Source organism: Pleuronectes platessa, chromosome 8 (assembly GCF_947347685.1).
Source record: "Pleuronectes platessa chromosome 8, fPlePla1.1, whole genome shotgun sequence".
Lineage (NCBI taxonomy): Eukaryota > Metazoa > Chordata > Actinopteri > Pleuronectiformes > Pleuronectidae > Pleuronectes > Pleuronectes platessa.
This window is the reverse complement of record NC_070633.1, coordinates 24,853,129-24,877,859: the sequence shown is the minus strand read 5'-3', so window position 1 is coordinate 24,877,859 and position 24,731 is coordinate 24,853,129. Positions and strand designations below refer to the sequence as shown.

Here is a 24,731-nt window from a genome sequence, read left to right as displayed (position 1 = left end):
CACATGCAATGTCACCACCCGGATGCTTTACCCCCTGGGTAGTGGAGCTCGCTGGATATATAGAGCAGCACTTCAAAGACTCGCCCTTCATTTCCAAACCAGTAACTTTTCCCTGAGTAATGTTGTACTAATTAAAACCATTTCACCAGAGTAAAGTCCTCAGACACAAAACTCCAAACCAGATTCAACCAGAGAGCGTCTTCTTACGATATGCCTGGCTGAACAAAAGTCATAAATTAGACTCAGTGAAAGATAATAATATGTGCAGGCTGCACGGAGGGAAGAGCAAAGTTCTCTGTTCAGTAGAAAAAAGAAAAAAAAAAGAAGCTTTGTCAGGCTCAGGGTTGAAATCATTATTTACTCTGCTGCTTTGCACTTAAAGTTAAATTATAAAATTATTACAGTTTACAGTTTGGCCATTATCCCCGTCTGCAAGAACCAATTACCGAGATGTGGAAATGTGACATCCTTAAGAGAGACACTGTGGTGCAGCGGCAGAAGTGCTCATATCAGTTCACAGAGTTTTCCCTTAAATTACCGTTTGCATATTTATTCATGTGCACACACTGATTTATTGGTGGCTCGAATAAGTGATAAAAAAAACGATTTACAATCTAAGTGACCTGTTGAAGAACCTGTTCAAACAACTTGTTTACAAAGTTACTGCTTCTAAATTGGGATTTGGATGTCACACTGTTGCCACAGCTGCTGCGTAGGTTTCTTCTCCAGCTTCTCCTCCCTCCTCCCTCAGGCTGGAGACCTGCAGCTTGGAGTCGGGTTCCTTTGACTCTTTATCGACTGTAGGTGTGAACGTGAGCGTGAATTGTTTGTTGGCCTCTGTATGTTGACCTCTGGCGACCTGGTGTTTTCCCGCCTCTCGCCCCAAAGTCAGCTGGGATTTGCTCCAGCAGCCCTCAAAGAATAAGTGGAACAGATAATGGATCGATGGAGGACACCATGTTCTCAGCAGTTACTCCAGCGTCATGTCATCACACATCATGTCACCAGATCAGCTTAGAATCCTCTGCATCATATCTATAGCCGATAAATAAGCTGTTTATCCGATCACTTCCTGTTTGTGTTTACATTGTCCATGATCATTTTCTCCAGGTTCGACTCTTGGCCAATGGCGGCGCTTCCTTGACGCTGAGTTACGAGCGCGCCCCGTTCCCCACGCTGCACCGCACCGTGTGGCTGCCCTGGAACGTGTTCCACGTGATGGACACGGTGGTGATGAAGCGGGAGGAGAACGACATCCCCAGCTGCTACCTGACCGGCTTGTTCAGACCCCACCCACTCATCGTAGCCACGCCCCTCTCCACCTTGTACAAGACGTCCCCAGAGGACAGTCCCATCATCCCCGAGACGCAGGTGAGTCTGCACTGGGGACACAGGCGCCACGTTGCAATGGCGTTCACTGTCAATTCCACATTTGCGCCTCGGAATGAAGGACTTCAATAGTTTAACCCGCGTTTGATCCCAACATTAGAAGATTTACTGACGTGAACACACAAATAAAGAAGTCACGATAATGCTGTTATCTTCCTTTCACCATGGCTTCCCTCGCTTTGTCTGCCTTTGAGCTTCGATTGAATTCAGGCATCTCCCCGAATGCTAAGCTCACAAATTGTCTCACAGCAACACTGATAAATTCTGAGCGCAAACCACATGGAGGTTACATGCCTCAGGAATTTGGTTTCTTTCCATTTGGCTCCAGTCAGAGTTAAAAAAATCCCCAAATGCAAAATGTGACAGTGTAGCTGTCGCCGGTTAAACCGAAACATTTCTGGGGGGAGAAAATAAAGCTTGGGCTTGAACTATAACTCTACAGTAAAAAAGAAAAAGAAAAAAGGTCTAACTTTTCCAGAGTTAGAGTCGTCATGTAAAAAGTTCCTTGGATTTCTCAGCTAACAAAGAATGAATTCATTGCCCGTGGAGATTTCAGCTAAATTTGCATACGAGCTAATAGGGTTTGGCATATGTAGAAACTGTAGAAAAATAGTTTTAATACTTTGCTACTCAACACAAATTCATCAGGTCTGACTGGACTGTGTAGAATATAACAGCCTGTATATGTGAGTTCAACCCCTAACAACCCTTTCTCGTATGAGACGTTAATGGTTCTGTTCAATAAAGCAACACTATGCAACTGTTTTACCTTTAAAATAGCTGCTTCAAAATGAGTTTGACGGTTCACTGACTTGGAATAGAGCAAACGGTGCCTCTCTCGTTTCCCACTCTTCACCCTGAGCTCCTGTTCTTGCTCTGTGTAACTTTGGTGAGCGATCGCCTGTGAGCCGCCGCTTAAATTACCAGAATCGGGCCAGAAGGTTCAAGAGCGATGCCGAACCTTACATCAGTCAAAGAGACTTGGAAGTCATTAAACATTTTTCTCTAAACTTTTTAAAAAATATCAAGAATTCTAAAGGGAGCTTGGGTGTATTTGTTATAGCGGCAGTTCAGGAAGCCGGGGATCATGGGTAATATCCACCATTCAGTCGTGTTTCGGTTCAGCGACCACGCAGTCAGAGCTCCGGTGGAAAGATCCACAGACTTTTGTTTTCTTCCAACATGTAAATTAACACTTAATTACTTGGAAACGGAGCCCAAGAGAATGAATAACATTGTGTGGCTGCAGGGGGCGCTATAGCTGAGGGGATGCTAAATAGTGTTGCTTGAAATCTCTTTAACATTTCATATAATCTACTGTAATTAAAATCTTCCTCTCCATTAAATACCAGCTAACTCCTGTTGCTCCTGTTGCTCCTGTGAAGTCGACACCTCCCTCTGTGTATTTGGCATCAGCCTGACTGCTAATTAAAATCCTCAGGTCCTCCACGAGCAAGTGGCCATACCAGGCAGTGACCTCAACCTGGTCTACCTGAGCTCCAGGGCAGCTGGCTACAAGCCCATCCTCAAGGTGCTCCTGACCCCGGAGCGGCTCCCCTTTGGCCTGATGAAGGTCCACCTGATGGTGGCCGTCATGGGCCGTCAGTTCCAGAAGTCCTTCCCTGCGTTCCCCGACCTCTCCTACACCTTCATCTGGGACAAAACAGACGCCTACAACCAGAAGGTCTTTGGCCTGGCGGAGGCTGTGGGTGAGTTCCCACTGCGACGTGCCGACTAAAGACTGTTGTGTAAGCATGGGTTCATTGTCAGATGCTTGAGCTACCTTCAGGCGATGAACCCTGGTTGAACCTGTGAAGATTGATTCTCCCTTTTTATTTGAAGAGTGGATTTTTCAGTCAGGGACTTTTTTTTATTTTTTTTATTACTATGTGCAATATTCACAGAGTTGTTTGAAATCCTGAAATCCCCCAGCGCCACATTTTTTAAGGCCACTGGTCTTTTGCTGACTTCTTTGTTTTGCATATATGATATTTTAGTTTCAGTGCACTGAATGAAAAATGGCCTATGAGGCAGTAGTGTGAAAAAATGTCCTGCAAGGAGTCGGTATAATGACAAATAACAGCAGAACCCTTTGATCTGATTGTAGAGAATATCTTATATAATACTTATATAACAATAAGTGTCATCTCAAGTATCACACTGCTTTAGGGATTATATCACAGACTGTATATATAGATGGATGATGCTTCTCTGCTTCCTCCCACTATCCAGATATTAACACCGCCATCAGAGCCAGAGTCAATATACGCACACACAACCAATAGCTATTCACATAACACAAATTAAAACCACATTTATCAGAAAAAATTACCACTTGGACATAAATCTGAGTAATAAGACCTTCTTAAATACACAGAAGACATCTCTGACTTGTAGTTTGGATATTCAGTTTGGTCCGTGTCCCATCCACCAACATGGAGGAGGCAGGGTTCACGACCTTTACAGCAACCAGCCACCAGGCGGTGATCCAGATGCTCCAGTCATGGATCATATTTTCCTGTTTATGCAAAACTACAAGCGCATTTTATCACCTTATTAACCCCCCCCCCCCCCCCCCTAAAACAGCTGTGAGATTTTTGTAAAGCACGATGTGTGTTTGAGATTTTACAGAAGAAAAACTTCACGACCCCCGACAGTCAACAGGATTCATTCACGACTTACGGCTGTGGTCGTATCCCAGCATTTATGATATTCACGATAATGTGCTCCATCCGAGCCTTTTATTGTCTAAATAATTCATGCCACTTTACCCACTGTTCCGCAGTTGCGCTTGATTTTGCTTTTCGCACAATATAAAACAGACAAATGAGAGGAGAGCCCATAAAATACAAACTGTGCAGGTGAAACACAGAAGCCCCACAGGTCTGCTAAAATCATCCCAGCTGGAGGAAATTACCGAGTCAATGAGAGCGCCGGAGCAGCGGATCCAGAAAACAGCAGCAACGTGTGCTGAATGTGTTATGGAGCGCAGGCCTCATTGCTGCTGTGAGTGTCGGGTAAGGAGGTCGCCACCTCGCTCACCACGGGCCTCTGCTGTCGTTACTTTCAGTGTCGGTGGGATACGAGTACGAGTCCTGCCTTGATGTGGTGCTCTGGGAGAAGAGGACGGCCATGCTGCAAGGCTTCGAGCTGGACGCCGCCAACATGGGAGGCTGGATGGTGGACAAACATCACATACTGGACATTCAGAACGGTAAGAAAGTACTGATGTGTGCATGCGTGGGTGGGAACGTGTGCCTGCTGGGGGGGAGGTAGTTGGACTCTTAGGGTTACAGGAAGGCAGTCTTCACCCGGAATCACCCTCGATAAATATGTGAATCAAAATGAATTATGGTTCGTCATCCCATCTGGAGATAATAGAGGAGAGTTTTGAAGGGCTGATCATTCACAGTAATGATCGAATAAATCAGCGAGCGAGTCATCGGGGGTGCGCGGCTCGCCACGGATTCCACTCGGCTCAGCTATTCCGGGACGACGGCCTGTTGGCTGCTCATGAAGGCTGAGGGCTTTTGATGAACAGGCGTCATGTTTAATTCTTGCATTAATTCAATAAAGCAAATTAAATTTTTTGCTCTGTCATCAACCAGGATGGCTTTAATCGCCAAGTACAATAAACGGACAAGAGTCGGCGTCTTTGTCGTGGCGGTGCAGCGGCGAGAGAAAGTGAAACGTGTATAATGAAACCATCAGATATACATACATCACAGAGTCACTGCTGAGTTACAGCACCGGGAGGTCACACACTATAATCCAGAGAATCCAGAGCCGTGTTTTTAACGGCGCAGGCAGTAATGTGACCGCAATTACAGGAAGTAGGCCTCAGGGTGGTGTGCGTTGTCAGTTTGCCAGGCCGCTGTTTTGACATGAAACCCACTCCAGCTCACAACTGTTGTTCCAGTTGTCCGACGCAATTTGTCTCCCTTTCATCTGGGAGATAGTGGAGGTTCCAGTCATGGCCCTCAGCAGAGTCCTGAGTCGTACGCTGTCAGATCGGACTTCTTGACTGGATGCTCGGTTGGGTTCTCTTGCATGTTTACTTCTTTGTTGTGTGGACGTTTTTTTGGGGTGATTTAAATCAGTAGTACCGAACAATTATAGTGGATGGATGGATAGTAGGAGGCTAGTAGCTATAGGTAGGTAGGTAGGTTTGTTGGCAGGTAGGAAGGTAAGTTCTATAGGTTGGTTGTTGTAGGGTAGGTTAGAGGGTAGCTATAGGTTTGTAGGTTTGTTAATAGGTAGGTAGGTTTGTAGGTAGGTAGGTTGGTTTAGTTCTAGTCAGCTTATTGTGTTTTAGACGCATGTGTTCCTTAAGTTCTTCTCCTTCAACATTATTTCTATCACTAAGGAAGACAAAATGTGAAAAATTACAGCTGATGTAATATGTTGACCAGATGTTTTGGATCCATCCATTCATCCTTTCTATGCCTTTTGTTTCTGGACATCCAAAACAGATCCAGTGGTTTTGAGTGTGTGGGTCAACTCGGGCATTGTGAAATATAACATTGCACATTTAACATGTAGATTGAACTGTGAATCACTTGAAATAGCAATAATCTTGAGTCTGAATTTGAGCGTCTGTCAAGTCAAAAAATGAGTTTTCAGAGGACTTTGTGTTAAAGCTAAAGATAAATAAAACTCCATCACCCGGAGGAAGATAATGTTTTTCATTTAAATGTGGAGAGTCTACTATTAAGATGAAATATTTTTTAATGTAATGTTAAAGAGGATGGAATGTGACTCAGCATGCAGCAGAAACATCTTCTACCATGACCCGTTTGCCTTTTGCCAGCTTGTACACTTCAGAGATTTATTGTACACCTACGTTCACTTACTCATTCAGAGGTTGCAGTTTCCACCTAACAGGTTTTCTCTGAATCACTTCCCTTTGCAGTGTTTTGCAGTAGTTAAAATAAAGTCAATTTCTGAAGAAGCAGCAAAAAGCGTCAAAATTTAGCAGAAGGTGATCTTTTATCAGGCAACACAATCGGCCCTCAGCGGCTATCGACACTTTTAGTGCACAACGCCGTGAGGCTGCCTCACTGCAAAAGCTTTCACCGGCTTAACTCCGTCATTGTTGCATTTATATTCAGTGTGACTGATGTATTACTAACTTTCAATTAAACCTCATTTGAGAGTTCTGCACCGGCCTGGTTCCTAAATGACACAAACTATCACAATAAAAAGCATGTATGTGATTAGGTTGCAGTATCTGAGGCGCCGCCAGTCGGTCCAGGGAGGTTGAAGAAGGTAATGAGGTTTGCTGGTTTAACAGCACACTATCAAAGTGTTTGTGCGGCTAATTGTGCATGAAAATAGACTCCAGCTCGTTGCCCATACGTGTCCACGGTGCTGATATATTGAATTAATACATATAACGTGTTCTTCAAAGCACACGGGGGAAGAAGTAGGGATGAGAAGCAAGTAATCTTAATCTTTGTGGCCCCTGAAAGAGCCCCGGTGACAGGTTCCACGTACGATATGAAGACCTTAACATGAGTTCTGGAGCCTCGTCTGGTGCCCTCTGCAACCGCCTGGCTCAGAGTATAAATCTGGCACTGGCCACTGAGTCTTTCTTGGCCTGGTCCACGGAGCTTTGAATAAACCTCAGAGGTCATTTGTGTTACGAGATATGTTGGCAACCAGAGAAGCCTGTTTTGTTAAAAAAAGAGATGTTGAGTGTAGTGTCTTCTAGCATCTTACTTGCACATCTACACATTGGCAAGGGCACTGCTATTTATTCTACAAGGCTCATCGGGTTTGCACAGCTATTGTAGTCCATCTATTCTGGATGTATATTAGGTCCTCGCGCATCTTGGGGATGGTACAAAGAGTCTTCCGTTGGACGTGGTTGTGGAAAACCTGTCAGAGAGCCAGCTCCCTCAAACAGAGTCTTCCTTTGCTTTGATGCTCCTCTGTCCTGCTTCTTTGTTGAACATTAAAAGAACAGACGTACTGAAGGGGCCCAACGCCGAACCCAATCTGTCAAGCCATCCAGGACGTGAAGTTTGTGAAGTGTGCGAAAAGAGAACACGGAAATGTGCCTCGAGCCCGACTGCTGCTGGTGCACTGTGTTTCATCCCACCTGTCTCCAAGTGTAGAGCACACCCTGAATCCAAAGACTTCATTGTGGCAGAATCCCAGTCGGAGCTGCAGTTGTGAGAAGCATTTTTCTTTTGCGTTCAACAGATAGGTGCAGCCTGTGTGATATGCTAATGTGTGTTGTATCCTTTATTAGACTGAGCTGCGCCCTGTGTGGATTTATCAGAAAATTGTTCGTTGGTGCGCAGGAGAAAGCGTCATGTGCAGGTTCGCACGTTTACGTGGAACCGGTAATGACAGAAATAAAACATCAACCAGATGGTGTCGAGTTTTTTCCTGCAGAGTTAACGGCTGTGCCCCCCCCCCCAAGGCGGTTTCACACTTTCCACTCGTCCTCTTCAAGCACTGCCCCAAAAATAAATATCAAACTTGAAAATTGAAAGGGAAAAAAAAAGATTTAAAATTAGTTGAGCAAACTTGTGTTTGTCTCATTTAGCCACGTCTGACAGGAGCTTAATCAATTTGCCAAAAGGGTTTCATGCTGCAATCCTATTAGCTGGACTGAAAGACAGTAAGCTCTCGAAAGGCGCCCACAGACTCTGAGACTTCAGCAGAAGTGCGACATGGATCTAATGAACACGGCTACGACATCAACTTTGATCTACGACGACCGTGTGATAACGCCCACTGACTCGCACGCCACGACACATTGTTAGTTTGTCATCCTACATTTTGTGACACTGACAAAATCTTGTCCAAGGTCTTTTTTCTCGTCACATAAGAAACTCCATTTTCGAGCCATTTTTACAGATTTCCTCACTTCTCTGTCAAGTTGTTCATCTTCTGCCTGGATCAGTGTGTTCCTGCCATAAGTCTGTGGAAACGTTTTGGTAGCAGATTTGGTGTATGCTAGTTTTTACAGAATCCACATCCAAGTATCATAACTCCATCTCTAACCCTGTCTGTCATTCCCCTCACACATACTTTTATCTTTTTGCATTTTCTCGCTCCAAACTGAATTATTCAGTCTTGCATCCGGCCACTTTTTGACACGTGTGATTTATGGCCCGTGTGGGTTTTTGGGCAACGGATGCAGTTCGATATCCTCAGCCGGCGTGACGATGAATCCAAATATCACTGTTTGCCTTCATTGCTGCCCCCGTATCGATTCTTTAATGCTGTAAACCTTGACTAATGTCTTCACCCAACATGTTAACAAGTGGTGGTCATCTGCAGCCGCACAGAACTTCAGCTCCAGACGTTTCGCTATCGCTCTTTGTTGTGACTCCTGCTTCATTTTCACATTGCTCCCAACATCTGAGGACTTTTTTTTTTTTTCCTCTCATGGCTTGTGGCCAAAGACCCGAGCAAAGACCCGTCTCTCTCTCTCTCTCTCTCTCTGCCTCCACTCCAGAGCCTGTCAAACTAGATAAGGCAAATTGCCGGTGTCTGTGCTTCAGTCATGTCCTCCTGCCCCCCCCCCCCCTCCCCCTCCTCCGTTTCCTCGTAACGAGCAGATATGCCTTCCCTCTCAGACTGTAGGGAAACTATCTCGGGGAACATAACTGTTTGTTAGTGGACACAGCCCGAGTTCTGGAACTCAGTATCTCGGAGGGAGCTTATACTCGTACAGCATCAGAGGCACTGAGAGATCTTTCCACTTCTGGCCTTTATCGCGGTGAATCATCGGGAACACGGGTGGTATCTTTAGAAAGACACAGTGCAAAGGAGACCAAAGAAGGACGGAGCAATTAAGACACTGCCGCTCCTCCCCTACCGGTCTCTGTGCTCTCCACGAGTCACCAAGGTGACATTGCTCGGGGCGCTGCGACTTCTCGTCTTTCTCTTTTTTTCACCAGGTATTGAGGCTCGGCCTTCCATTTGAACCATTAATCATCTCGGGAGCCGCGTTAAAGTCGGCATTAAAGTATTTTCACTACACGACTCAAATTAGCCTCTTATCAAACAAAAATCCCTGCCTTCTGTCATGCTTCTGTAAAAGTGGAATCAATTGAACAAACAGTCATCAGTGAGTGAATCTGCAGATTTAAAGGATGTAGAGCGATGGCCTTGCTGGTCGTGTAATGAGTTCTATTAACGGGAGGCAGGTTGGTGAATATTCTGGAGCAACAGCTTGTTCCACTCGGCTCCAATGTGCCCGTACACGCTTTTCTATTTTCATCTTTGTTTTTCTCTGGTAGACATTTGCCTTCAGGTTTGCTCGGCAGTCACTTTCGTTTCTTTCTAATACACATTTATGTTTTGTTTTTCGTTCTCTTTCCATTACTATTTGGCAAATTTCCCACTGCTGCCAGAGTCAAAGTGTGTCTGGCTGTTTGCTGCAGACGACGTGAGCTGACATTACATTACAGGCGGTGTGTAATTGCTGGATGAATCAGTATCGGAGTCATCGTTGGAGTGAGAGCGAGAGACAACCGATTCTCAGACTTTCTAAAAAGCTCTTTCTCTGCGTGTGCCAAGCAAAACAGTGATTTAAAATCATTATTATTTTTCCATTTCTATCCAAAAGTCAAAACACGCCTCCACACATAGTCATTTACTAATCAATAGGCAGCCACGTCTCTAATTGTTAATCCATTCAGCTGCCGCACTTTGACTTGAAGTCTCCTCTGTTGAATTTGTTGAAAGCTTGTTTTGGTCTTTGCAGGAAAAGAAAAACAACACGACTTTGCCAGATCAAATAAATTCTATTTAGTTTCCTTTTTTTGTTTGCGGCTTTAAAGATTCCATGAGAGCTCAGAGCAGAGCGCGGTGAATTCATAAAATATGTATAAATAACTTTTAAAGACTCTGAAGCCATTTTTGGTGCGGCCACCGTCTGAGTCCCTCGTCCTTCGGCCCCGCGGCGCCGGAGAGCGAGGAAACCGAATTCCCATCAGTGCGGCTCTCCAGCTGAGACGTCACGAGCTCGATCCTCGCAACAATCATCAGCAGTAATGTGTCATGACCATGTGTCCTTGAGGGGAGAAATACTGAACCTTAATCTGCTCCCTCACTTCACAGCTGCTCCCCAGAAGAGTGGCAGCGGTTGTGTGTGTGTGTGTGTGTGTGTGTGTATGAGGAAATCCAAGTGAAAGAGTTCAGCGTCCATGCTGAGTGTGGACTGGTCGTGGGGGGGGCAGCCGGTGATTGATTGGTGTATTTAATCTATTCCATTATGTTGTCTAATAGCCTACGGTGAGAGTTGTGTACAGTAAACCCTGATGGAAGTGTAAACAGAACAGACCGCGGCAGTTTGCCAAAAAATGACCTCAGAATTTCTTTTTTCTTTTCCCTTCTTCCTCCTCTGTGCTGAACGCCGGCCAAACGACGGCTTCACTGCTACAACTGATCCATGTCATACATACCACATTAGGCTTCAGCATATTAGAAACATCTTTTGTCTTTTTTTCCTTGGTGGAATGTTAAAAAGCTATTACACAAACATCCCACGTGAAATTCTAGTCACGCTGTTTGTCATCTGTCGCCATGTTTTCTCTGCTCAGCCGAGAGTTTTCCATCGTGGCGTACGTTTCATTCACTGAGCAGACACATGGATCACATTTCAATTAAAGTCCCAAGGTCGCACATTTGATGGCGTCACGCATAAAGCTGTCCCCCAGACCTATTTGTCTTTGTTAGAGGCTCGGGGGGTGCAACGCTCTGGAATACAAAAAGACGGATTGGTCAGATTGTCAAAAGTCTCGGCAGACCGGGCCTCCATTCCAATTTGCCCTTCAATCAATTAAATCAATGAGAGGAACTAATCAGGATGGCGGGGGGGGGGGGGGGGGGGGGGGGCAAACGGCGTTGGACGCACACGCTCGATTTCACACACGTGGAAGGTTACTGGGGCTTCCAGCGTGACGCCGTGGGAGAGCGGCATTATGTGTCCAGTCAGTGGTGTCATAGATCCGCTAATGAGGACAGAGGCAGTGTGAAGTCAAACAAGTTACTTGATGTGAATAATTAACAGCTTCTAGTGTGCACGTCTTTCCGTTTGATGTGTTTTCCCCCTTTGAAGAGTGTAAGCGCCACCCCCCCCCCACCCCACCCCACTCCACTCCCCCATCCCACCTAAAAAAAAAGAAAAGAAAGATCCAGTGAGTCCACAGTGAAATCTTTGCACCATTATAAGAGGAGGTACACTGGCCCGGGTGGTGTTCTCCACCTCTTCTCCGACCTGGGGAAATCAGTCCATCTGTCGAGGAGAGAGATTATTTTAGATCCAATATGTTCGAGCTCTGAGGGAGAAGTGGTTTTTATAATAACGTGTTTCCTCGTGTGCTGTCGACCGCTCTGCACTATTTGAATCTGATCGCTTTGTGTGTTAATTAAGCAAACACTTATTAAAGAAGTGTAATTAAACACCCTAAAATTGTGTAATAAACAAACCGCATTTGTGATTTATTTTTGTCGTGATTAAAAACTTTTTAGTTAGAGCAAGGACCACAGTAACAAGTCATTGGAAAGACTTATATTATGTTCTTAAGTGTGTTTTTCTTTTAGCACGTTTATGAGAATTTTTCAGCTGAACTAAAGATCTATTTTGTAATTTCTCTCTCTTAAATTCAAAGGTTAAATAGGTGTAATTAATTGAAGTAGGCATAGCTTCCCCCATGACCTGTTTTGTCCTCTCTCTCGTCACAATGCTTCAGTTGTTAGTGTTTAGAATGGAGCTGGAGTCGGGACACAGTTAGAACAGTCGAGCATCAACAGTGGAAGCAGGAGAAAATGTCAAATGTCAAAAACATTAACATGTCGTGTTTATATTTGGTTGTGTGTGAATTAAACAAGTGATAAACAAGATGCTATTCAGCAAAGCGTCTTTTAGAACCTTGGATAGAGTCAAACTAGCTGTTTCCCTTTGTTAAGCTATTTACCTCCTGGCTCCAGTTCCATTTTTAAAACACTGATATTTGAGTGGTATTGATTTTCTCTCCTGATTATTTGCGATATAACATTTAGGGGTTAAGCTAATAAACATGTTTGAGTTAATACATATATATATATATATATATATATATATAAATATATATAAATATGCCTCTCTGGCTGAAGCTGGATATCACTTCATCTGTACCATTACGAAAGTCTCACCCGTGTTGTTTATTTTCATCACAACTGATTCAACCACCACATATTGAATGAACCCACTCAAAAGTGTGGACCCCTTCCTTTAACATGTTCCATATCAGCCTGTTGAAAATGGACTGTTCCCACTTTAGCCGGATGTGTCATATAAAGGCTGCATCTCAAGAGACTCTCTGTTTGGGCAAAGGAGAAGTAACGAGTCCATGATCTGCTCGCGGGGACACAAACACGCCGTGTCCTCATCTCTGCCCTCTCGTCTCCCCAGGTATTCTGTACAAAGGCAGCGGGGAGAACCAGTTCATCTCCCTGCAGCCGCCTGTGATCTCCACCGTCATGGGGAACGGGCGGCGCCGCAGCATCTCGTGCCCCAGCTGTAACGGACAGGCCCAGGGCAACAAGCTGCTGGCGCCGGTGGCTCTGGCGTGGGGCATCGACGGGAGCCTGTACGTCGGCGACTTCAACTACATCCGCCGAATCTACCCGTCAGGCAACGTCACGAGTATCATGGAGCTCCGGTAAGAATTAACCTTGAAATTTGTGTTAACTTATCTACTTTTTGTGTCGTGTTAAGATGAAAGGAAGAGGTTTAATGCAAAAGAAAATTAGCCCTATTCTGACTTAACGTCTTTCTGTACGTCTTTTTAATAATTACTCATATTTCAGTATTTCAGGAGTTGTTCAGACAAATGTTAACTTTCACAAAAACAGAAAATAAACTTTCCTACATCGGGTGCTCGGTGTGGAGAGGGAAACTTGAAACGTCACAGTGGACAGACCTCCACTCACACACGTCTCTCCTCTGCCCATAGAAATCTGAAATCCTTCCCCCATCCATCTCCATAATTAGGAAAGACATCCTGTCTTCAGCGTGTAATTGGGATGATTTACGCCCTCATGCCGAGTTGGCTTCTCTCCGCAACGACTCTGATTCGGCCAGTTGGCTTATTTCCGAGTAGCAGGTGTTGATTAAACGTACAGTGGGCGATCGTCCTGCTCGAGACGCGTAAATGACAAACATATGAAGAGTGGCTCGAGGGGGGGGAGGGGGTCACAGCGGTGAGGGCAGGTCGCTGCACATCAAGCGGTGTGTGAGTCAGTGATAAGCTTATGAGGCCTTGTCTACACGACTGCAGCTAGTTTCCTTTCAGGTTTGACGAATAATACCTGATTTGACAAAATATCTCCTTCCAGACTAGAACACAGAAACGTAACCCCCCCCCCCCCCCCCCCCCATCGCCCTGCGTGTGAACGAGAGCCCCCCCCCCCCCCCCCCCCAAACACAAAGGAAAAAGTTTGTTCTGCTAAATATCTGCTTTAGTGTGGACCAGGCAAAAAAGGTTGAGAAAAGAAATCCTTTCTAGCTCAGTAACCTGCTGACGTATACCTGCACATTGATCCGCCACTACAGGGCAGTTTCTCGTGGGGGGGGGTGCGTACAACACTATGAATGGGGATCGGGATGAGGCCGGGGCTAAGGAGCGTGCATGCTCAGCAACACTTTACAGGATAAATAATGGTTTCAGAAATGGTTTGTGTCTCTGAGCAAACAGGAGAGAAACACAAACCACTTCCGTGAAGAAGCCAAATTAAATCTACTCTAACACAAAAGACACAGAGAGGATAGTTTTAATTCAGACCAGGTGACGGCTGCAGCAAAGAGTTAAACCATTACAGTAGAAGAAGTGTCCCTTTCTGTGCAAAACGCACTGTATCTTCATCGTTTGCAGAGTATTTGCTTGTTTTTCTTTTTCGATATTAGTATCTGAAACAGAAGCTGTTGGCATTTATGATGCATTGTGGCCGTGCAAGAGCCTAAATACATCATATGGGATTCCCTTAATCCCTTTCAACAGCTCTGAGTGTAAAGTCGGCATTAGTGGCCGACGCTACAGCAGCAGAATCAATATTTCAATATGAGCGGTTGAATGGAGAAAGGCAGTGGTGATGCAGGATAGAAGGACCAGTTTCCCTCCCTGTGGTTTTTAACTCTCGGCCACTGTCCCACTTCTCCACTTTCTGCAGAACCACTGTGATTTCTCCAGTGGCTGTGTTTGCTCTTCAAAGGGATGTTTTGACTTTCGGACTTTTCGGCTGTTTGTATTTTTTCTCACCAGACACTTGTTAGGAGCAGGACTAGGTAGCAACCCCCCGGAACTCGGCTGGACCGTTAAGGGTCGTTGTGCAAAATGGAGGCTGCCCCGTTGTGGAACTGCAATGGGCCAATCAGCATATTCATGACATCGCCGCGTCGCATTCTGATTCTGCTTAGTGTCACTCGCTCTCAGACCTTTATCTCTTCTTCATTCTGTGCTCACACATACACAGTGTCTTAATGTTCTCATTTACATGTGTGTTCCCTGACAACAAGGAACCAGTACGAGACAGGGAGTGAGACACGGCACCATTAAGACGATGCGTCAGCCAGCAGAGTCACTGGAATCCGATTCTAGAACTCTGATGTCACGCAGACTGATAAGGAGAGTTAGAGGCAACGAAATGCATCGATTGATTTATTAGTTTTTATATGCATGAAGGCTGGGCAGCTGCTCAGAGAATCGGGTCTGGACATAACCGCAGTTTCTTCTCATCTACTGGAAATATTTCAATTTAGAGGAGGAGTGGCGCCTCGATAAAACGCGCCTGAGAAGTTATATCATCATCACGCCCACTCGCTGGCTCAATTAAACATCGCACTGACTTTCTGTGAAGTCCTGTTCGGCTGATTAAGACGTTTGCGTTAACACACACACGTTCTCATGCTGCTCAAGTAAACTGCTGCTCTACCTCAGGGACAAGTTTCCCTCTAGGATTACACCGGCGACTGTCTTCTACGGAAAGGGGCTATAAAACCTTGGTTCTTAATATTTCTCACAGTTCAAATAAAGGAATATTAAGACTGTGGTCTTACTAATACTGGATCTGAGATATAAGATAAGTCATTTTTTGCAAGAAAGCTGTCTGGTGGAGAAATAACACTGAAAATAAGGAAAGTCAAAGTATTGATGAATTTCATTGTCCTGATTCTTCTCCTCTTTTCCTGCTCATCCTCTTCCCTGTCGTAGAAATAAAGACTTTAGACACAGGTAGGTGTTTCAACCTGAGTGCATGTTTTCTTTTCCTGTCGCTCTCCCGATATCATCACCTCCATCATCACCTCCATCATCTGCTCCACACGTATACAAGTAACTCTCTCTCTTTCACGTTAACCTTTAGCACCACTGATTAACAAGTGTAATTATAACAAACACAATTTTTGGTTGATTACATCTAAATAAGAAGATTGGTTTCACGGCCTTTCAGGATTGTGCGACGTGATTATCAACGACACGGCCACGACATACGCTGGGACCCTGAACAGATTATAAAAAAAAGAATTGAGCAGTAACATTCAAGCAGGGTGTTAATGTAAATTTATACAATCAGCATATATGTATACATTATAATGCAGTCCAGTACAACAGCGCTGCAATTAACAGTGCCATCGTGAAGCTTATAATTACATTTCCGGTAATGGCGGTTCGGCAGATGCTGCTATCCGCGGGGGGATTACACAACTGCTTTGTATTCATGATTAACACAACGGCATCGAATGGAGTGACGCTGCAGATCGGTGGCAATTAGGTCGTCCCGTGATTAACTTGACCGGCAGTGCCAGAGGTGCTCCACAGAGCAAACTGGAATAACTGTATTAAGCCGCCCATCGAGGTAACGTCTCCGGTGTGACAACCACATGATGTGCTGCGTGTTCCTGTTGGCTGAATTTAAAATCAACACCAATTTGCCTGATTTGTTTGCAACAGCCACCCACCAACCCCCCCCCCCCCTCCCTCGCTCCACCACAGAGTCCATTGTCTCTCCTTCATTTGATTCTAGCTGCAGGTGCAGTATAGTTTTGATTAGTGCCTGGATCACAGTATTTTCTTGTAAGCTTTGTGAGCTTAATTGACCCTCAGAGAGAGTAAAAGCCCCCCCGCTGCAGCGCAGTGAAACATGATTTGTCATCAGTCACTCGAATAAACTTTGTGTTTATTTTCCTCCAAAGATCTGTGGGCGTCCGCAGCTGCAGGATAGTTGACCACAACGGTCCAGATCATTGTCAGACCATGTGACTTATGTATTATTATTATTTTTATATCCTTCAGTGACTAGAGCTCAAAGGCTACGACAGATCTTTCTGTTTGTTTGTTTTCTCTTTGGTCGAAGCCAAAGGAAACAAACTGCAGCCATGAAACACACACGTTTAGAATAAGACTGGAATGTTCCTCTCCTCCCCACATGCACACAAACTATTCAGAAAGTTGTTCAGAGATGTTCTGTTTGTTTTTTGTTGTTTTATAGTTATATAAAGTGAATGCATTCAGATTACATCCCACTCCTGGCTGTGTGGGCCATAGCAATAAGGTCTTATGCTAATTATGAGCTTCTACAGGAAGCCAGTGAATAATAACGATGATGCTAATAATAAACTTTATTCATACAGCACCTTTTAAAACAGTTACAAGGTGTTTTACAAGCTAAATCTGAGGAATTGAAGGCAAACAATTGGAAACAACAACTGTTTTAAGATGCCAGAACATTACGGCGGAGAGATGCAAAAAATGTTATAGATTTAAAAAGAGTAAAAATAAGTATTCCGCTCAGACAGCACCTTCCTCCCTTATGAAGCCACATTAAAATTCTCTAGATCCAAGTTTTTAATTTGGATTTGCACCAAATTGCCCACACATAAATGTGCCCTGAATTAACAAAATGTTGACAAGACGTCCTCTTGCAAGTTTAAATAAAGCGAAGAGAAGTCTGGATCCGCCCCCTGATCCAGAGCCGCACTAAATGTTTATTATTTCCTGACTAGTACCACATCCTTCCACCAACTTCTGTGCTCATCTGTCCAGTAGCTCCAGTGTGGAACTCCTCAGCGGAGGTAATAAAACTGTCGAAAATGATCAGAGACAGATCAGAGACCAAAGAGAAAGATCGAGGATGAAGTTAGACCTCGGGTCCGGTGAAAGCAAGCATCTAAAAAACGTGTCCTGAAGAGGGAGTTAAAACAAGGACAATAAAGAAGTGTGAGGAAATGTTAAAGCACAGGTTGATATCAGACTTTCTGGATTCTGGATCATCGGAGGCTTGTGGTTTCCTGCACGTTGGACTTTTTTTTATGGCTACCGTCTGAGGGGTTCTTTTTTTTCAACCCAAGAGGTAAACAAAATATTAGATATTACACCATAAAGTAAAACCGTAAAACTTGTTTAACATCAGAAGCTTCACGAAGGTTTTTATTTATTGCTGGACTGTTTTATAAGACCGAACATAAAGTCGTACAGGTGTTTCATTTACAGCGTCCACCCACCGGCACGTCGACTGTAAAAGAGAGAGTTACTCGTGTGCGTCTCTGTGAATTTCTTTCTAGGAACTTGCATCCACCCAGTTTGGTTCATTTTACTTTGACTCATAAAGGCTGTCAGGTTTTATGACTCCATCTTCATCATTTCACAAAGATGTTTCATTGCCACATTTATTTTGCCGTCACATTATCCCACTTCTAAGCCAACCAGTATTGACTCGGGGTTCCATTAAGCTGGAGTACAAGCAGAGACGCCGTGTGTTTACGACTGCTCCGTAAAGAAAGATGTTTTTCATATTAACGACCTCTGTTTTGAGCTCTTTAATGACACGTGAGCTCCTCCCATGCATCAACGCTGCCTGAACACAAAAGGTTAATTCAACGGTTTGTCAGCGGTTTGTTTAAATTTGCTTAAAAGAGACCGACATGGAAAATTATCATTTAATTGACTTCCTTCAAATCTAAGTATCAGTCAATCATGTGCCGAAAAAAATCTTTGGATTCTCAATCTTAAGACACATTAGCTCTGATTCAAAAATGAGTTGGATTCATTATGAGACGGGGGCAAAATAAATGCAAATCAGCAGCAGCAGATGCAGTGTCATTAGTTGTTGCACTTTGTGAACATGAGCCGGTCGTTTCTGAAACTTCTAAAGGCTTCTCCCCGCAGGGGAGTGATAACAAATAAAATGATCTGGCACACAAGTTGTCATTTGTGCTTTGCAAACTGGAACCCCCCACTGTACTGGTATCCTGTTGAATTCTGTCTGACTTCCATCTTTTCAACCTTCTGTCTGCTTCTCATTCGCTCTCAAAGGCTTTGCCCTTTCTCTCCCGCTGTGGGAATTCTCCAGTGTTTCACGACCAAAATATCTGGTTATTGTTTTACCTTGATTGTGTGTGTGTGTGTCTGTGTGTCTGTCTGTCTGTCTGTCTTTCTGTGTGTGTGTGTGTGTGTGTCTGTCTGTCTGTCTTTCTGTGTGTGTGCGTGTGCATTTGTGTGTGTGTGTGTGTGTAAGTCGTTATATAGTTGTGAGGACCAATTTTGGTTCAAAGCACCGGTTTGTAAGGACATTTTGACTTTTTGGTGAAATTTACGTGTTGTGGGGACATTTTGACATTGTGAAGACATTTTGATGTTGTCCTCACAACTTCAAAAGGCTGTTTGGGGATAAAGTTTTTGTTTTAGGGTTAAGTTTAGTCTAGGGTTACGGAAAGGGCTGGGGTCAGACATTTGGTGATGGTGGTTAACAGGGTTTCCATGGGCGTCATAAAACTAACTATTCTGAAATATGTTATGGAAGGTTATATTATGTTAATTTCCATTTAATTATTATCATTATTATTTGAAGAGAAAGGGAATAGTTTGGTGGCATGCACAGTTTGTAATATTTCCATGTGTTCAGAGGGTTATTCTCTACTCGGGTGACGTTAAAGTTATTCTTGGACACTGATGTTCCTTCATCTGTCAAACTTGTCTTGTGGTTTTATAAAGATCTTAAATTGAACCTGTTGAAACCTGTAGAAACCTTGGTTACGGTTAGGGTAAGGGGGGGGCTTGGTAATGCATCATGTCAGCGTGTGTGCCCACAACTACTTAAAGACAAGAGAGTGTGTGTTTGTGTGTGTTTGTATGTGTTTGTGGACCTGGAGGCTGAAGCAGAAACTTCCACGATGGCAGTTTTCATTACTTGTGCAGGTGTTTTTCTGTCTCCGTCAGATATTGTCACCGTGAAAACATCACATCACCTTCTTCAGTTCATTATCCACGCACACAACATTAATTGAGATGATTATAAGATTATATCAAGCTGCAATTGGACTGGAAAGAAAAACAAGTTACACTTAAACCAGCCATTTACGCTTAAATACCGAGAAAATGAACCCTTGTTGTTTAATAACTGTCAACTCTTTAAAAGCAATTAAATCAAGCACGTGAGCCTGAAGAAGGTTTTCTCATTTCATTACAATTAAAACAATGGACAACTTGCTATTGGTCGTTAAACAATGCGACTCTCCACGTTCCCTTGAATGTTCCGGGAGTATTTCCTTTAAAAAAAAAAAGATGTGTTCTGTATTCAGTTTATATTTATACTGAAAACAATGTTAGCTCTCTGGAGAAATATTATGGAATCTACTCTTGGATATATTCTTGGCTAAATGTTTTATTCAGAGGGAAAAACCAGGATAAATTTCATTAGGGGTTCGTTGGCGTTCACAGTTTTTCAGGTATTTTACAGAGATTATTGCATTAGGTCACATTTCAGAGGTGTATTAGCAGCTCAGCAGCACTGTGATGACATTTAAAGCAAAAAAACGACAATATATAACTGAGGTGTTGTCTCGACTGCAGTAACAACCCAGCGCACCGGTATTACCTGGCAACTCACCCAGTAACCGGCCAGCTGTACGTGTCGGACACAAACTCCGGAGGATCTACGACCGAAGACCTTGACGGGGACCAAGGACCTGCAGGCGAACGCAGAGGTGGTGGCCGGGACCGGGGAGCACTGCCTGCCCTTCGACGAGAACCACTGTGGAGACGGAGGCAAAGCTCCAGAGGCGTCGCTCACTGGACCCAAAGGTATCGTTTAAAACCGGCGATGAAGTCGTACTGAATGGAGGGGGGGGGGGATGATTTGTTTTCAATTGATGTGCACACTGGCGCCTGTGCCAACTCTGAGCCGACAGATTTTCAGATACATATTTTGGTTGTGTTCATTTTTAAGTTAAAAAACTAAGCAGGACTATAATCTAAGAATTAAAATCAATGCTTTTATGAATTACAGTGGCACCCAGTACTACACACACCTCAACAGTTCCCCTATGAAACCTCATTTAAATCTGCTGGATCCAGAATTTCATCTCATATCATGGATTTAAGTCCCTAAAATAGGCTTTTTTTTTTATAATAGCCATTGATTATTCCATGCATAATTGGTGAAGATTCCCCAAACACACTCTTGCTAATTGCAATGTTGAAAAAAGTGACACAAAAAACCTAATGTTCCCGTGATCCATCCGTACACAAAGTTGAGTGGAAATCCGCGAAGCAGTTTTTGTGGAATCCTGCTGACAATCAACAAACAAACCTGTACCGACAAACACAACCCTCCTTGGGGCGATGCAATTAAGTCCGTGCAGAGCTGCTGCCTCTCAAAGGAGCTCCTCCAGATTAATTAACTGAACTTATTCTGCATTTATTCTCTGGAATATAGCAGATATTGTTCCTCTCAAACATCTTTTTGTGAATGTCGATAATACCAGCACTGCACATGTCAGGTCCCCGCTACGCACACAACCTGTTGTCCACATTCAAATAGCACATGTGTCATTTGTGCTCGGATTGCCCACTTTCCCCCCCGATTCTTCTGGATGAAAAGGCCCGAGATGAATTGTGTTGCGCCCGTTGTCGCCCGTCACTGAATGAACAACTGCCTCAGCTGGGTGATAAGGGCCCTGAGTGAAGGCAACTTGAGGAGAGCGTCTCTAATGATGGAGTGGGTGGAAGGCCAGGCAGGAAGAAGCAGCAGATGGCTCCATCCCCCCCCTCCCTCCTCCTCCTCCTCCTCCTCTCAGACATTTGGTGAACTCTGCTCAAATGTGACACCTTTTCATCTGTCTGAGAATCTCAGACTGTCAAACAGCCGGCTCCCGAGGTTTCACCGTGGGCTCCCCGGGCTCGTCAATGTTTCAGCAGAAAGCAATCTTGAGCAGACCCGGGCCACAGGTCAAACCAAACCACTCACCTTCCCGTAGACGCTTTTAAAGACTTCCAATGAAAAATAATTGTGCTCTGGAGGTAAAACTGAAGTTAACGCTACTTCAGAATATTAAAACATAACCTCCCAATATGCGAATGTCCATGTTCCTGAGATCAGAGCCTCAGTCTGCAGAAATCACCCCAGAGCCACGCTGCGTCCAAAACCAACCAAAACAGTCTCGCCACATGTAAATCCAAACGGGCTCGGATGCAACTTGCGTCTCGGGGGGGAGACACTCCATCAGCGAGACAATTCAGTCCACACTTGTCCCCATGGCAACTGTCTCTCACCCCCTTTCAATCTAAAATTGGCCGGAGCTGTCATTTCCGCTCCCCGGCTCATTCATTCCTCAAATGCTCTGCAGATTGTTGATGATTGCCGCTGTCGGAAAAAATCTCCCAAACGGTACCGCTCATTGACACCTCCACCCCCCCACCCCCACCACCACCACCTCTCGAGGTCCTTTTTTTAGAGCGTGGGAGGTTACGAGACGTGGCGAGTGCATATACGTATACGCCGTATGAATACAGCCTTTCCCACTTCTGCCTGAGAAATTATTTAAAAACCAGAAAAGCAGCCGGTGAATTATTGATGGGTGTGCTTTTTGCAGTGACCTGAATAATGGGAAGGCAAGCTCGACACATGTATCCGTCGTGTTCCCGTCCACTGAGTCATGCAAGCGGAGATGCCGCGTATCCACCTTGTTGTCCTGTTATCACATGGTTTGTTTTGTTCTCACCAACCCCCCCCCCCCCCCCCCCCTCCTCTCCTCCTCTCCTCTTACGTGATGTCAACAGGCATCGCGGTGGACAAGAACGGCCTGATTTACTTTGTGGACGGCACCACGATCCGGAAGGTGGACCAGAACGGCATCCTCTCCACGTTCCTCGGCTCCAACGACCTGACGTCGGCCCGCCCCCTGACCTGTGACAACAGCATGGACATCAATCAGGTGACCTGGAGCCTCACACATGAACCAGAGCGTCGTGAACCCGGCCTCCCACAGAGCATGTCACAGCCACACCCCCCCCCCCCCCCCCCCTGCTCGCTGCCCCTCTGACTCCCGCTTCAGTTCGCTCACCCGTGACTCATCATTAATATGCAGCCTTGCATAACTCCATGTATATTTCATATGCAATATATGCTTTTTTTTCCCATGAATGACAATCTTTCAGGAGCAATTGGTTTTTGAGTGAGAGCAAGACACGCGGGGGCGTTTTATTATTATTTTTTCTATTATAATTCACTCTACCTCAATAACTAATAAAAAATAATCTTTCCGGCTGCTGTAGGAGGATAATATTAGAATAGGGTGTCATTCGTTTTAACCCGGCTCTTTAGTGTGTTTCAAGGATGTGATCTTTTAGATGATCCTTCAATTTTTTGTTTAATTCGGATATTATGAATTTTGTCTTCTTTCACTCAGTCACCTTATTTCCTGTCGAGGCCAAGGATTTTTTTGTTTTGTTTATGCCACTGAATATTTCCTGTTTAAAATAATATGTTAAATGAAAAGAAATGGCACTTGACTGACAGGTATTACCCTGAATTAAATAGCGGTGACATTAGTGGAAAAAAAGCTCAACATTGTTAGAATGACATAAGGTGAGAAAACAACAACAGATGAAGAAATTGCGTTTTCCTTTTTTCTCTCCTCCTCCAGCTCTAAACAGGAGCAAAGTATTTTTCTCGGAAAGTATAGCGTGGAAAAAAAAGATGTTGCTCGGAGGAGGATGTGATTCAGGCAGGAAGTGGGGACATCAGGTGTTTATTGAAGAGATGAGTTCTCAGGTCACGGCAGATGATAAGCAGGGAGGAATAATTATTCGGTTTTGGGGGCCTTGTTTTGATGTGGCTGGAGCTGAATTAGTGTTTAGTGTTCCACTGGAAATTCAGGATTGAGGACACTTACGCCACACATGATAATGAAGCAGCTCTGTTGCTGCACATAAAACCTTCCCCTCGGTGGCTCCTGATGGAGGCCAGGCTTTGTCCGACTAAATTTACCATCTACAGTATCTGCGAATGAGGCCACATAAAAGCAGCGGCCTGTCGTTACACAATAGGTTGTCGCTCTATGCAGCACAATGGTCATTCAGAGGAGGAGTGCAGCTCCCTGTGCGTAATATCCCTTCAACCCTTTCAAGGGAGTTCCACAGTTTTGAGGACTTACTTAAGATGAATAATGAAGGATAATAAAAAAGGGTTTTTTATCATATTAAAAAGGAAGCCTTCACCGCATCTTCTATTTCCCTTTTTCTCTGCCGAGTGAAAGTGCGTGAACTGCTGAGAAGGAAATTGCCACAGGATCAGGTTCTGCCGCCGCTTACACGTGTTACATAAGTGGGAGTTTTTGTTTTTTTTGTGGTTGTTTCTTCCTTTGTTTGTTTGCTTTTCCATCCATTTGACTATCCAATTTACATTTTAATTAGTTTTCTGTTTTAATGCAGATCAGCCTCCTAAGAGAAAGAGCACAAACAAAACACTTTAGGAGATAGGAAGACTTGGAGCATCCAAAGTGCGGCAGATATCACACGTGTTCTCGTGTCCTTTTTAAAAGGTTCGATAACAATGGGAATACGTTGAAATAATAAAAACAATAAAAGCTAGAAGGAAAATGAAAGGAGGTTTTTGTCAACATGAGAGTATTTTCCATGTAAACAGAGGAGAAAGAAATCTCTGTCGCATGTGTGGGTGGTGAATTTGAAGGCGGGGGGGGAGAACATGAAGACAAAGGATTAAGCTTGTCACTTTTTTGCTAATTAACCAAGTCATTTGCTTTGAGCCGGTAAAGACATTGTTTTGGCGAGACTGTATGATCCTCAGGCATCGGAGCCAGAGAGTTGGCTCGCTGCAGTTTAACTGGTGGCAGCCTGAAAGGCGGCGTGTTTTATTATTGATCACCCTGTGGAGAACAGCACCGTTCACAAGCAGTTTTACAGTTTTAATCAGAACTGCTGTGTATTCGGAGGTCGGGGATAAAAGATAAAAAACACTTCCAAGATGTGGTTAATATCATTAACCTACTAATTCCACAAAGGGAACGAATGTCTCGCAAACTGGATAAATTGCCAATGAAA

At 44.3% G+C, this 24,731-nt stretch overlaps 1 protein-coding gene across 1 annotated transcript in view; it reads left to right on the top strand.

Annotated features, from left to right (window-relative positions):
* si:dkey-237h12.3 (teneurin-3) overlaps positions 1 to 24,731 on the top strand; it is a 105,783-nt gene that overhangs the window by 68,536 nt on the left and 12,516 nt on the right. The window contains 8 exon segments of the mRNA XM_053428378.1: positions 1,111 to 1,371; positions 2,831 to 3,098; positions 4,460 to 4,603; positions 12,809 to 13,058; positions 15,606 to 15,626; positions 20,241 to 20,315; positions 20,317 to 20,471; positions 22,449 to 22,603. Coding sequence (XP_053284353.1) covers positions 1,111 to 1,371; positions 2,831 to 3,098; positions 4,460 to 4,603; positions 12,809 to 13,058; positions 15,606 to 15,626; positions 20,241 to 20,315; positions 20,317 to 20,471; positions 22,449 to 22,603 — 1,329 coding nt within the window.